Here is a 13,021-nt window from a genome sequence, read left to right as displayed (position 1 = left end):
AGAATGGTGAGCAGCTTCATGTGATTGGGACATGGACTGCTGAGTGTTGTGGGGAGGAAGGTGGCTGGAGAGATAATGGAGCCCAGATCGTGAAGGTTCTTGTAAACCAGCTTTGGTTGTTCCTGGAAGGTTTGAAGTAAGGACACTTCATTTCTCTGCCTCAACCATGGCTAAAATTTAATCCCCTATGAGAAATTCTTCAACAACCAAAAAGCCAGTGTTTACTGAGGGTATGCTTTGTGTAGAGTCTTATATTTAGAAATGAATATACAACACTAAACGTGGGACAAGCTTCACTTTTTAGATCTCCCCACCAGCCATCAACACTGGACAGAATATCAAGTCCACAGGCACCTGAGGTGCGTGGTATTGTGCCATGTGTTAAGTATTGAAGGGCACGTGGTCGGCATCCCAGAAGTGAGTGGGCCTGAATGTATATTGAGCTACCTGGCTATCCTGAACTGGAGGCCCCTCTTGCCTTTGGCCTCCATCCAAGTCCTGACTGTTCCTTAGCAGACCTGCTCATCCTGAGAACTTGGATTTGCTCGCCCACCCTGCTTAGCTGCTGCTCACCTGCTGGCTGCCACATCTTGATTGTCACGTTGAACTCTCTCCCTCTAAGACAATGACCCTCAGCTTGAGCATCCTGACGGTGATACGTGACCCCTCACCTCTGGTCCAGAGTGGGCTTGCCCAGCGTCCCCCCCACATCTCCGCATGATGGGTACCTATGGAAAGGGTCATGGCTCTTAGCCTGTCTCGCACCAGCTTGACGAGCATACTCTTCTGGAGTGGGGTGGAGCGGCAGCACAGGACAGACCGGCAATACTGGGTCAACTCCAGAAATTTCTCCTCCAGTTTTCCCTGGAAAATGGCATTCAACGTCTTCCCATCGATGACCAATCCAACCTCTGGAACTGCAGCTCCTGAGGTGGGGGGTGGCGTCGCAGAAGGTAGGCGGAAGAACCCAGAGAGCTTGTGGTCCGGCTTCTGTGGTCCATGAAGTTGCTTTACCTCTTCCAATACCAAGTTGAGGATGGATTCACAGGTTTCCTATAAAGAGCAGAATAATGAATTTGGTGTCAGTAAGCAACATTAGAAACAGGTTAAAAATGTCACTTTATCCTTTAGTTAAAGTGTTATAAAACTCTACCCCCATAGAGATGACCCGGGATTTCACTCTCTGATTTTGACATTTCTCTGCAATATTTCAAACAGCATCAAAGCAATAGTAATTTGGAAACAAATTAATGGCCCAAATAGGAGAGACAGCTTGGGAATGGGAGTGGAGATAGCACAGCAAGATGCAGGCCTTTTACAGGGATGACAGAATGTAGTAAATGATACTGATAGGATGGCAAATGATGACAATGTGTCATGCTGGTATCCTACTTTCCATTTCTCACAAGTCATTTCTGTTCTCCTTTGTTCCTCAGAACATTCCTGTGTGGTAGGTAGGGTGAGTATTACTGACTTTAGTTTCGAGATGAGGAAATTGAAACAGTGAAGTCCTTAGTAACTTGCCCAAGGTCATCTCGAATTGTGGCTTCTTAACTGAAAAAATGCATTGCGTGTTTATCCGTTTGTATTAATGTATTGGTCGTACTGGTTAAAACTGACTATGTGGGCTTCCCTGGTGGCGCTGTGGTTGAGAGTCCGCCTGCCGATGCAGGGGACATGGGTTTGTGCCCTAGTCCGGGAGGATCCCACATGGCGCGGAGCGGCTGGGCCCGTGAGCCATGGCCACTGAGCCTGCGCTCCGCAACGGGAGAGGCCACAACAGTGAGAGGCCTGTGTACCGCAAAAAACAAAAAAAAAACTGACCATGTATGTGAGTCTTATTGAGTTTTTCTGATGTTTACCTTGAAACATGGTGAAGAAATTATTTCCTCTTATCAGTTCTCCTCCATTACTTTTGATTGTATCAAAGATAAAGACAGATCTTGGATGTAAAGATATCCTTAATACCTCTTTCACTTGTTTAAACATCACTTTTAAATAAAGATAGAGAAAAGTGGTGGCAGTCAGCTGTATTATCAATTTTAATTTCGTTGTTCTGTTCACGGGGTCTTTATTTAGCAGTGTTCTTTTATCCGTGGCAAGGGATGATGATTTTTCATTTACTTTAGTGCTAAAAATTCTTCTAAAAATAAGTTTTGAAAAGTTCAAAGTGAGTCTATTTAAATGAAATCATTAAATAAACAACAGTATAGATAATAATGTGGATTTAGGCAAAAATCGTGAAGGTTGTTCTGAAATGACAAGTTTGGAGACCCCTGATCTAGAAGCTTCTGAGAATATTTGGAATAATTGCTTCTGGAGTGAGTAGGACTGCAGCTCATTATTCTGGAGGCTTCCTTTAGGGGATGCTAAACTGAGCACTGCAAGCAAGAGGATGTGCACAGGACCTAGCGGGGCCACAGGAAGTAGCTCAGGAGCAGGTGGTTATACCCGAAGCACTTTTCTGGGAGAGAGATCAAGGTAGTCCTTGCTGGAACTTGGGGTTGGCACACAGTATATACAGGCATACCTTGGAGATATTGTGGGTTTGGTTCCAGACCACTGCAATAAAGTGAATATTGCAATAAAGTGAGTCACATGAAATTTTTGGTTTCCCAGGACATATAAAAGTTATCTTTAGTAAGTATACAATAACATTATGTCTAAAAAACTGTACATATATTAATTAAGATACTTATGGCTAAAAAGTGCTATCATCTGAGCCTTCAGCAAGTTGTAATCCTTTTGCTGGGGGAGGGTCTTGCCTCGATGTCCATGGCTGCTGACTGATCTGGGTGGTGGTTGCTAAGGCTGGGGTAGCTGAGGCGATTTCTTAAAATAAGACAACAATGAAGTGGGCCACGTCAATGGACTCTTCCTTTCATGAAGGATTTCTGTGTAGCCCGCAATGCTGTTTGGTGGCATTTTACCCACAGTAGAACTTTCTAAATTGGAGTCAGTCCTCTCAAACCCTGCTGCTGCTTTATCAACTGAATTTATGTAATATGCTAAATCCTTTGTTGTCATTTCAACAATCTTCACAGCATCTTCACCAGGAGTAGATTCCATCTCAAGAAACCACTTTCTTTGCTCATCCATAAGAAGCAACGCCTCAACTATTAAAGTTTTATCATGAGATTGCAGCAGTTCAGTCACATCTTCAGGCTCCACTTCTAATTCCAGTTCTCTTGCCATTGCCACCACATCTGCAGTGACTCCCTGCACTGAAGACTTGAACCCCTCAAAGTCATCCATGAGGGTTAGAATCAGCTTCTTCTAAACTCCTGGTAGTGTTGGTATTTTGTCCTCTTCCCATGAGTCACAAATGTTCGTAATAGCATCTAGAGTGGTGAATCCTTTCCATAGGTTTTCAATTTATTTTGCCCACAACCAGCAGAGGAATCACTGCCTATGGCAGTTATAACCTTACGGAATATATTTCTTAAATAATGACTTGAAAGTTGAAGTTCCTCCTTGATCCATGGGCTGTAGAATGGATGTCATGTTATCAGGCATGAAAACAACATTAATCTCACTGTACATCTCCATCAGAGCTCTCAGGCGACCAGGTGCATTGTCAGTGAGCAGTAATATTTTGAGAGGAATCTTTTTTTCTGAGCAGTAGTAAGTCTCAGCAGTGGGCTTAAAATATTCATTAAACTATGCTGTAAACAGTTATGCTGTCATCCAGGTTTTGTTGTTCCTTTTATAGAACACCGGCAGAGTAGATTTTAGCATAATTCTTAAAGGTCCTAGGACTTTCATAATGGTCAATGAGCATCGGCTTCAACTTAAAGTCACCAGCTGATTAGCCCCTAACAGAGTCAGCCTGTCCCTTGAAGCTTTGAAGCCGGGCACTGACTTCTCTCTAGCCATAAAAGTCCTAGACTGCATCTTCTTCCAATATAACACTGTTGTCTCTACATTGAAAATTTGTTGTTTGGTGTAGCCACCTTCATTAATGATCTTAGATCTTCTGCATAACCTGCTGCAGCCTCTACGTCAGTACTTGCTGCTTCACCTTGTACTTTTATGTGATGGAGACGTCTTCTTTCCTCAATCCTCATGAACCAACCTCTGCTAGCTTCAAACTTTTCTTCTTCAGCTTCCTCACCTCTCTCAGCTTTCATGGAATTGAAGAGAGTTAGGGCCTTGCTCTGGACTAGGCTTTGGCTTAAAGGCATGTTGTGGCTGGCTTGATCTTCTCTCCAGAACACTAGAACTTTCTCTGTATCAGCAGCAAGGCTGATTCACTTTCTTATCATTCATGTGTTTATCGGAGTAGCACTTTTAATCTCCTTCAAGAATTTTTCCTTTGCATTCACAACTTAGCTAACTGGCACAAGACACCTAGCTTTTGGTCTGTCCCAGCTTTCAACATGCCTTCTTTACTAAGCTTAATCATTTCTAGCTTTTGGTTTAAAGCTAGAATTTCTAGCTTTTGGTTAAAAGCTAGAGATATGCAACCCTTCCTCTCAAACACTTGGAGGCCATTGTAGGGTTATTAATTGACCTAATTTTGATATTGTTGTGTCTCAGGGAATAGGGAGGCCTGAGGAGAGTGGGGGGGAGATGGAGCAACCTGTTCGTGGAGCAGTCAGAACACCGACAACATTTATCAGTTAGGTTCGCTATGTTATATGGGTGCAGTTCGTGGTACCCTAAAACATCAAAGAACACTAGACACAGATCACCGTAACAAATACAGTAATAATAAAGAAGTTTGAAATACTGCGAGAGTTACCAAAATGTGACCCAGAGACCCAGAGTGATCAAATGCTTTTGGCAAGATGGCGCCAACAGACTTGTTCAATGCAGGGTTGCCACGAAACTTCAATTTGTAAAAAACAGTATCTGCAAAGTGCAATGAAGTGCAATAAAATGAGGTATGCTGTCAATTCCTCCAACATGTGACTGCAGCAAGTCATGGGAAATATAAGCTTCAAAATAAAATCTCTGAATTTACTTATTTCAAATTTTCTATGTAATAATCATAATCGTTACCATTCATTTAACATTCAGTATCCATCAGGTGCTGAGGCAGGCAGCCTCTAAGATGGTTCTCAGTGATCTCCATCTCCTGGTATTCATGTCCTTCCTTGTGTAACCTCCAACCCTTGAGTGTGGTTATGACTAATGACTCCTTTCTAATGAAGAGAATTCTGCAAAAGTGATGGGATGGCGCTTCCCAGGTCAGTTCATCTAAAGACTGTGGCTACCAACCTTGGCAATCTTTCTCACTCTCTCTCTTGAATGGCTTACCCTGGAGAAAACCAGCTGTCACGTTGTGAAGCAGCTCGGTAGAGGGGCCCCTGTGGTGAGGAACCCAAGCCTGTCAATAATCATGTCCGTGAGCTTGCAAGGACTCCTCTCCATCACCAAATGACCCAACCAGTTGAGCCTTTAGATGAGCTCACATCCCTGACCGAGAGCCTGACTGCAACCCCAGGAGAGACCTTGAACCAGAGGTACCCAGCTAAGCTGCTCCTGGACTCATAACCCACACATACTGTGGGATAATAAATGTTTACTGTTTTCAGCTGCTAAGTTTTGGGGTAATTTGTTTACTCTCATAAATGCAGTGCTAGTAAGTATTGTTCTTCTGTGAACTTATTTAACCCTCCCAATAGCCTCTGAAATAAATCTTTTTAATCCCTATTCTACAGATGAGAAGAACGAAGTTCAGAGAGATATGGTATCTGGATCATATTACGCCTTCAATATGTTGTTAATAATAACAATAATAGCTGCTATTACCAGCTCCTATCTAATACTATATAGTCCCTTCTAGAATTCCTTGACAGATCAACATTTCCAGTGATGGATTAGTAATTTTCTCGTGTTATGGATGAGAACCGTGAGTTCTAGACAGGTCCCATAGCTTGCTTATAGCTTTAAGATACATAACAAAGAAACCATAGCCCCAAATCAATTTATATTGAATCAGGCAGATTAAAACCCTTGGAGGAAATAGCCACCAAATATGTAATTACATTAAACTGGGGTTTAAATAATAAGTCTGAGACTTAGAATAGGTTTCCCCAGTTTCTGTCTTAACATATCTCTGCACCTACTACTTTCCCAAGGGGATGAGAAAGCCTAATTTTCCAGGTTTAGTGGGCCTGGGGGTGTAGGCAGGGTCCAACATTCAGGTACCGTCTTGGAGGGTTGTGGACAGCTTTAAAATTGTTGACAGTGACTGAGCTCAACTTGGAACGTGGCCCACAGTTCCTTGGGAAGTTTGGCTGATTAATCAAGAGGCATCTTCCGCTTCCTACAGGAATGCATTGCATTTCACAGAACCCACAGAAGCCCACTCTATCCCCCTCAGGAGCACTCACAGGCTTGTTGACATCCTCCTCCTGGAATCTGCTGGAGTGAAATGATCATTGCAAATGGAATTTCCATTGCAAGTGGGGCAGGCAGACATCCACACTATTACAGGGATCAAGCACTGAAGCCAGCTGCAAATTACTTTCTTTCCTAGGCATCATATTAACGCCAAGATTTCCCTGAGAATAGTTTCATTTTGAAAATTCATTGGGGTTTAATCTAATCGTGGCATTATCTGTTCACCTGACAAGAAAGTAAGTGATTTTCCCAATTCATCTAAAGGGCCTCTGGCACTTTTATTAGGATTCACTACCTCTTTAAAAAAATATGTGTACGTGGATTCTTCATGGAATGAAAACCAAATTGAAACCTGTAAACGTCTCTTCTGGGTCCAGTTCAGCCCCAGGCAAAAGTGAAGGAGTGAGATTGCATCATCCTTCCTGCCTCTCTTTCTGCGCTGTTCTTTCCATCTTCCATCTTCCTCCCTGTCTCCATCCTTCTCCCCATGGTATGTTCTAGGTCTCCAGGTGCCCCCCGCCCCCCCCACAACCCACTGCTTTCCTTGTTACAACCGCACATCTAATCCAGCCCTGTTCCCTTTGATAGGAGCACACAACTCAATGCCTACTTCCCATATTCATCAGCCACGGAGATAGTGGAACTTTACTTTCTGCAGTTTGCATCGTGAAAATAGATTTTTTCCTCCTAAATATAAAACTGTGTTATGCCTTTAAATACGCTTCTTTAGACTTTGTACAGTCCTCTGTCTCCAAACCTTGCTCCCTGCCACTCACAACCTATTCAGGCTGAAAATTACAGTTTTCAAACTTCGCTTATCTTTCTCTCTCTCCTCCATCCCATCAAAACATACTGGTCTCACGTGTCATTTCCTTCAGGTTTTATTCTGTGGCAACAAATTGCACATACGAATTGGAGCTGAAATTTTAAACTCAGAATCATTTCTATTCAATTGGGGTTTTTCAATGGACAAGTTTATCCAAAGTATAAGAAACAATTGAGGATCTGTGAGCAAACAGTGTGGTATAATGCAAATAGCACTGGCCTGGCCGGAGAAGAGCATTTTAGACTTGGTCCATCAGAAACTACCAGGGTGGCCCTGGGCAAGTGACTTAGCTCCAGTGGTCCTCAGTTTCTCACGTGTAGAATGGGGAGACTGGGCCAAGGATGAGATTCGAGAGAGGCACAACTTGCTACTAGGTACTGCTAGATGTAATATAAATAGACTGGTCAACGATATGTGGGGATGGGGTCGAGGATATTGGGCTGGATGCCTTCTAGGACCCTTGGAATTCCAAGATTTGGGGGTAGGGGTGCGTCTCCTGTGTACCCAAGTCCCACCCGCAATCCCGTGTCCTGTTGGCCTAGAAGCTGCTCCGCACTTGGACATTTGAGCTGTACTTTGGCCTCACCTGACTTTCTGTATTAATGGAATAAACGGTGTCCTTCTGGTCCAACAGTCTGCAGGCATAGGCGATATTGACTGCCGTCTGCTGCTTATCTCCAGTCAGGACCCAGAGCCGGATCCCAGCCTCCTGCAGAGCAGCGACTGTATCTGGAACTCCTTCCTGCAGCCGGTCTTCGATCCCAGTGGCTCCTGGAGTGATTAGAGACAGCAGAACTCACATTTATGTTGAGAAAGTAGCTGCTTAATTTCCCCAAAGCCCTATCAAGCCAGGCAATGATTATTAACTTATCTCTCGTGTTCTAGGCTGTGCTAAGTGCCCAGGACACAGCCGTGAAATAGACAGAGCCGGTCCCCACCCTCTCGGTACTCAAAGGCCTGGTGAGTAAGGATTTATAACTGAGCTATTTGAGGAGAGAAGCCCAGGGTGCCGGGCAAACACATATCAGGAGACCCAAACTTCATTTGGAAGGTCAGGGAAGGCCACTTAAGCTCAGACCTGGGAGATAAACCCAAAAGGTGGGGAAGGAGGGGGAATTCCAGGCAGAGGGATCAGCATGTGTGAAGGCCCAGAGGTCAGAGTAGAAGATGACACAGAAAGGCAGGCAGAGCAGGGAGAGAGACGAGGCCAGGCAGGGAGGGGTGGGGCTGGATCCCGTAGAGCCTATCAGGGCATGAAGGGATTTGGCATTTTTTGGTAGCAAAGAAAGCTATGAAAGGGAGTTAAGTTGGAGAGTGAGGGGATCGGTTATGAATTTTAAGAAGATCATTCTCAAGAATGGATTGGAGGGTGGAGGAAGCAGGATGAGATTCAGGGCTAACAGAGGAGAGCTGGTGTGGCTGGACTGGCATAGCGGCAATAGGAGTGGAAAGATATGGAGAGACTGGAATCTTTGCTCTGCAAGCGCTCACCGCAGAATTAACAGAGACTTGGGTTCTTGATAACGTTCTTGGAGGGCATTAAACATGCGGATTCCATCATTTTTTGAATGGTCTCAAGCTTTGAGCCAAACTTGGTGATTGTATACCCAAATACCCAATAGCTGCTCAGTGATTAAGCAAAAATAAATCTGCATTTAAATTGAGATTCATTTCAGACCACAGACTAATGGCTACCCATCTCACTCTGGGCAGGAACAGGCGTGCCATTTCTTTTAATAATCCCGAGTGACAATAGCTTGGCAAAGCAGTTACATTAGATGCATATTGAAAAGTTGATTTAATATCGTGGGACTCGGTGTGAATGCATGGCAGCTTTTTAGTGGCGTGACAGTTTCTTCGTGGCAGGATGAAATCTCTTCCCAGCCCTAGTCCTCTCCATCACAAGCCATCTGGAGGGAAGAAAACAAACCTCTCTATCCTGAAATGTGCCTGTTTTGTATTTCAGGCCCAAGTGCACAGGTAAACCAACCCATGAAAAGTGATGCCCGACCCTCATCTTTTCCGCCGAGCGTTTGCCTGGAAAGTGAGACTGAAAATGATGTGCGTTACCGGGAGGCAGGGTGAAGGAGAGAGCAGGAAAAACACATTTAGTTGTGTGAAAGAGAAAATGAAACAGGAAGGTGGTGAGAGCCTTTCTCAGCCAGGGAAGCCCATGGGTCCTGACAAGTGTGTTCTCTTTCATGCACTACCGGCTCAGGGGCATTTCTCACCAGCTGAGGCCAGAAGGCTCCCCTGAAACAAAAGAAACCGCAGGGGAGAGGGTGTGAAGGGGGTCAGGTGCCCTAATGGGATGACATTCCGGGGGTGGCCCGGGGTGCCGGATGGAGCTGTCTGGACTAGCTACCGTCTACTTCCTGTTAAAATGGGTTCTCGAGGCCAGCTTTCAAGGGGGCCTTGTGAGGCAGCAGACAAAGGCCCCTGCAGTCCAAACACAGGAAACAGAAAAGCCGAAGGAGGTGGGGAGCAAACCTGTCTCCTCCTGTTTTCCCCCCATCTGACCAAATCTTGCTGGTACCTTTTTTATATAAAGAGGTATTACCGTCTTCCTACAGCGACCCTGGGTCTTCCCCCTTCAACCCTGCCTGGCTGAGCTTGGTGATTTAGCCAGAGGAGGCGCAAAGGCTCAGAGGGGTGTGGGGATGTGTCCCTGGGCACACAGCAAGGTCACCACAGGGCCAAGATGTGGCCTTCATCCCCAGGCCAGCACTGCCTCCCAAGATGAAAGAAGCCTTTTGCCACATGGCCAGTATGTGCACGCTGTTCAGGCATCGCCTTTCCGGGATCTTTTTCCCGAGCTGTGAAGAGATTAGTCTGATAAATGAAGCCTCCCCCTTCTCCCTTGGCAACGCTTTTCCTTCAGCAGAAATCCAACCCTGTCTCTTAGCTGGTGTTTTCCATCTTTCCCCCGAGAGTATCTATCTAACTTCTGTACGTCTTTACAGCAGCAGAGTGATTTTTGTAAAACGCAGATCTGTCCCTGCTTTGATCCCCTTCCCCTCTCCAAAGCTTTAGCCTGTGATCTACACGGCCCTTCATAACCTGCATCCTGCTGATCTCCCCCGCACTCTGGGGTCCAGCCGTAGGAGACCTCTGAGTCCCCAGCCAGCCCAGGCTTTCCTGCCTCCAGGCCTTCATTCGGGCCCTTCCCTCTCCTGGAACACCCTCCCCCTTTGACCAGCTCCTTTTCTCTGCTCAGTTCCGGCTGTCCTGCACCCTCCTTGGCTCCGCAGTATGTTGCCACCTTCTCCTTTGTGCTTTCATCCCACCAGGTACCTCTTCCAGCCCACCTCTCATCACACTCTGAGGAAATTACTTGTTTAATCAACCAAGTGTCTTTGCTAGACTCTGAGCTCCAGGAGGGCAGGGTCTGTGTGTTTTCTGTTTTTTTTTTAAATTTTTATTGGAGTATAGTATTTACAGTGTTGTGTTAGTTTCAGGTGAGGGTCTGCGGCTCTTGTTCCCTGTTGTAGCCACGATACCTAGCATGCTACTTGGCACATAGTAGGTGCTCAATAAACATTTGAACGACTGGAGGAGAAGCAACCAGGCTTCATCCGGCAGGGAGTGCAGGAATGCTCCTGGGGCATCCTCAGGAATCTGCGTGTGGAGTCTGGGTTGGATATCGGCACAGCCCATTGGCGCCAAATGCCTGGAAGGGCACCCCGGGGAGGTTCCTAATTGAGACACATTTGAAGCGGTGTCAGAATCAAGGCCAAGAACTCCCTTTCCAGCTTGCAGCATTCCTTTTTAAAAATGTAATGATAACTTATTTTTACCTACCGAGTAAGATGAGTTGGTTCTCCAGGTGCTGTGCTGTCTCCAAGAGAAGCTCATCTCTGTTGTTGAGGGACGCCTCAGCCTCACGCCGGAAACTGGCCCATCTCTGGAAGTCCTCTTCACTTAAGATCTATGCAAAAAGAAGAGGCTTGTTCACAGCTCTGGGTGACTCCCTCCCCCTGCCCATGTGCTGGGCCTCCTACGGGCCAGTTTGAGCTTCACTGTACAATTAGATGGGGCTTTTCCCTCAATTTTTTTTTTTTTTTTTTTGAGTCTTGAATTGATGAAGGATTGGTTCTTCGTGTTCCATTATCATCAAACTTCTGTTGAGCCCCTGTGATGCTCTGGTCACCGGAGATATACCAGTGATCGAGACAGACAAGAATCCTACAGGCCTGGGCTTATGTGCTAGTGGAGGGTGAGAGACATGATCCAAGTGAATAATTTAAAAGAATGGATCATGTCAAGGAGTTCCATACAGAAAACAAAGAGGGTGATATGACGGCGTACGACAGGGTAGGGGGATAGTTGCGGGAAGAGGGGTTATTTCATTTGGATCGTCAGGTCCCTTAGACAAGGTGACATGTTGGCTGAGATCCAATGACGAGAAGGCTTCTGTCACGGGGAGGGGTAAGTTCAAAGGCCATGAAATAGCAATGGACGTGGCTTTCTTTCTGTCCCTTGAACTTACCAGTTGGCTTAAGGATGGAAAGCCAGGTGGAGAGGACCAGCAATGAGGCTGGAAAGGTGAGAAGCATCCAGATCTTGCATAGCCTGGTAGACCATTCCACTAGCTGCTGGGGGTGCCCAGTGGCTGAAAGAATCCAACTAGAGGGCATATCTGGAGTCCAGAGCACTTTTAGACCCCTCTGTTGGCATTATATCCTCACTGTCTCTTTTTTTTTTTTTTTTTGCGGCACGTGGGCCTCTCACTGTTGTGGCCTCTCCTGTTGCGGAGCACAGGCTCCAGACGCGCAGGCTCAGCGGCCATGGCTCACGGGCCCAGCCGCTCCGCGGCATGTGGGATCTTCCCGGACCGGGGCACGAACCCGTGTCCCCTGCATCGGCAGGCGGACTCTCAACCACTGCGCCACCAGGGAAGCCCCTCTCTGCCTCTTATAGTAATGAATGACTCTTTCCTTCAAGCATCAACTATTCTTTAATTTTCCCTCTGTGCGCGGCACTGTAGGGAAAACCAAGGGGACACAGGTAGGCCTTTTGCTCTCAAGGAAGAAGAGTCTCATCAGAGGAGGCAAAATAGGAATAGATAATGTAAATAAAAAATAGAAGGTGGTAAGGATATAATTACAATTTATAGAATAGTAATGTGGGTCACTGTCCCAGGTGCTGTACCTGTGTTATCTTAGTTGATGTCCCTGACAATTATATGAGGTAGGGAACACTAGCACCTTTTTACAGATAAAAACATCCCCAAACTCAGAGAGGTGAAGAAACTTGCCCAAGGTCACACCACAGATACGTGGTGAGATTGGGACTTGTCTCCTGGTAGGTCTGGCTTTAAAGCGGGTGCTCTTAAACTTTATGGTGCACTAAGCACCTACAAAAGAGATGAAGAGCTCTGGGGATTTATGGAGAAGAAGCCACTTCTAGCCATCTTGAAATGTATGCCCATCATAGCTCCCCTGATTTTAGGTGCCTCATTAGATGCCCCAGCTCTGGGATTCATAGCTCTTTGCCTCCTTTCCTGTAGGGGCAGCAAAGTGAGAGACCTGAAGGGCATAAGGTGGGTAATCTACTTGACTATAGCTGGGACAAGGGCAATGCAATCGGGAATGGTAGGACACATGACCAACCCCAGAACACAGCAGAATATATCCTTCATCAAAGGGATCAGCTGCTACATGGCTCTAGGCTATTTGTAGCTATTCAAGAATGGAGATCCAGTTTTCCAGATCCTCTGCACTTTCAAGAGAAACCAGAAATCTAGATTTGTATGTGATCACATAAAATCTCCCCAATTCCAAATCTAGACAAATAATGCAAATGTTCAAAGGATATTTGAAGGCAAAATTAGAACATTAAAAA

General features: G+C 45.7%; 1 protein-coding gene across 1 annotated transcript in view; it reads right to left on the bottom strand.

Moving 5' to 3' along the window:
- The window catches only part of LOC309958882 (phospholipid-transporting ATPase VB-like), a gene marked incomplete at both ends in the record, with an annotated part of 61,666 nt that overhangs the window by 30,356 nt on the left and 18,289 nt on the right, over nucleotides 1–13,021 (bottom strand). The window contains 4 exons of the mRNA XM_082835014.1: nucleotides 729–1,053; nucleotides 7,764–7,948; nucleotides 10,678–10,872; nucleotides 10,979–11,105. Coding sequence (XP_082691140.1) covers nucleotides 729–1,053; nucleotides 7,764–7,948; nucleotides 10,678–10,872; nucleotides 10,979–11,105 — 832 coding nt within the window. The remainder of the gene's footprint in view (nucleotides 1–728; nucleotides 1,054–7,763; nucleotides 7,949–10,677; nucleotides 10,873–10,978; nucleotides 11,106–13,021) is intronic.

This window comes from Leucopleurus acutus (genome assembly GCF_964270905.1).
Source record: "Leucopleurus acutus genome assembly, chromosome: 3".
NCBI lineage: Eukaryota > Metazoa > Chordata > Mammalia > Artiodactyla > Delphinidae > Leucopleurus > Leucopleurus acutus.
Note: the sequence above shows the minus strand (reverse complement) of the source record. Positions and strands in the feature narration are given on the sequence as shown.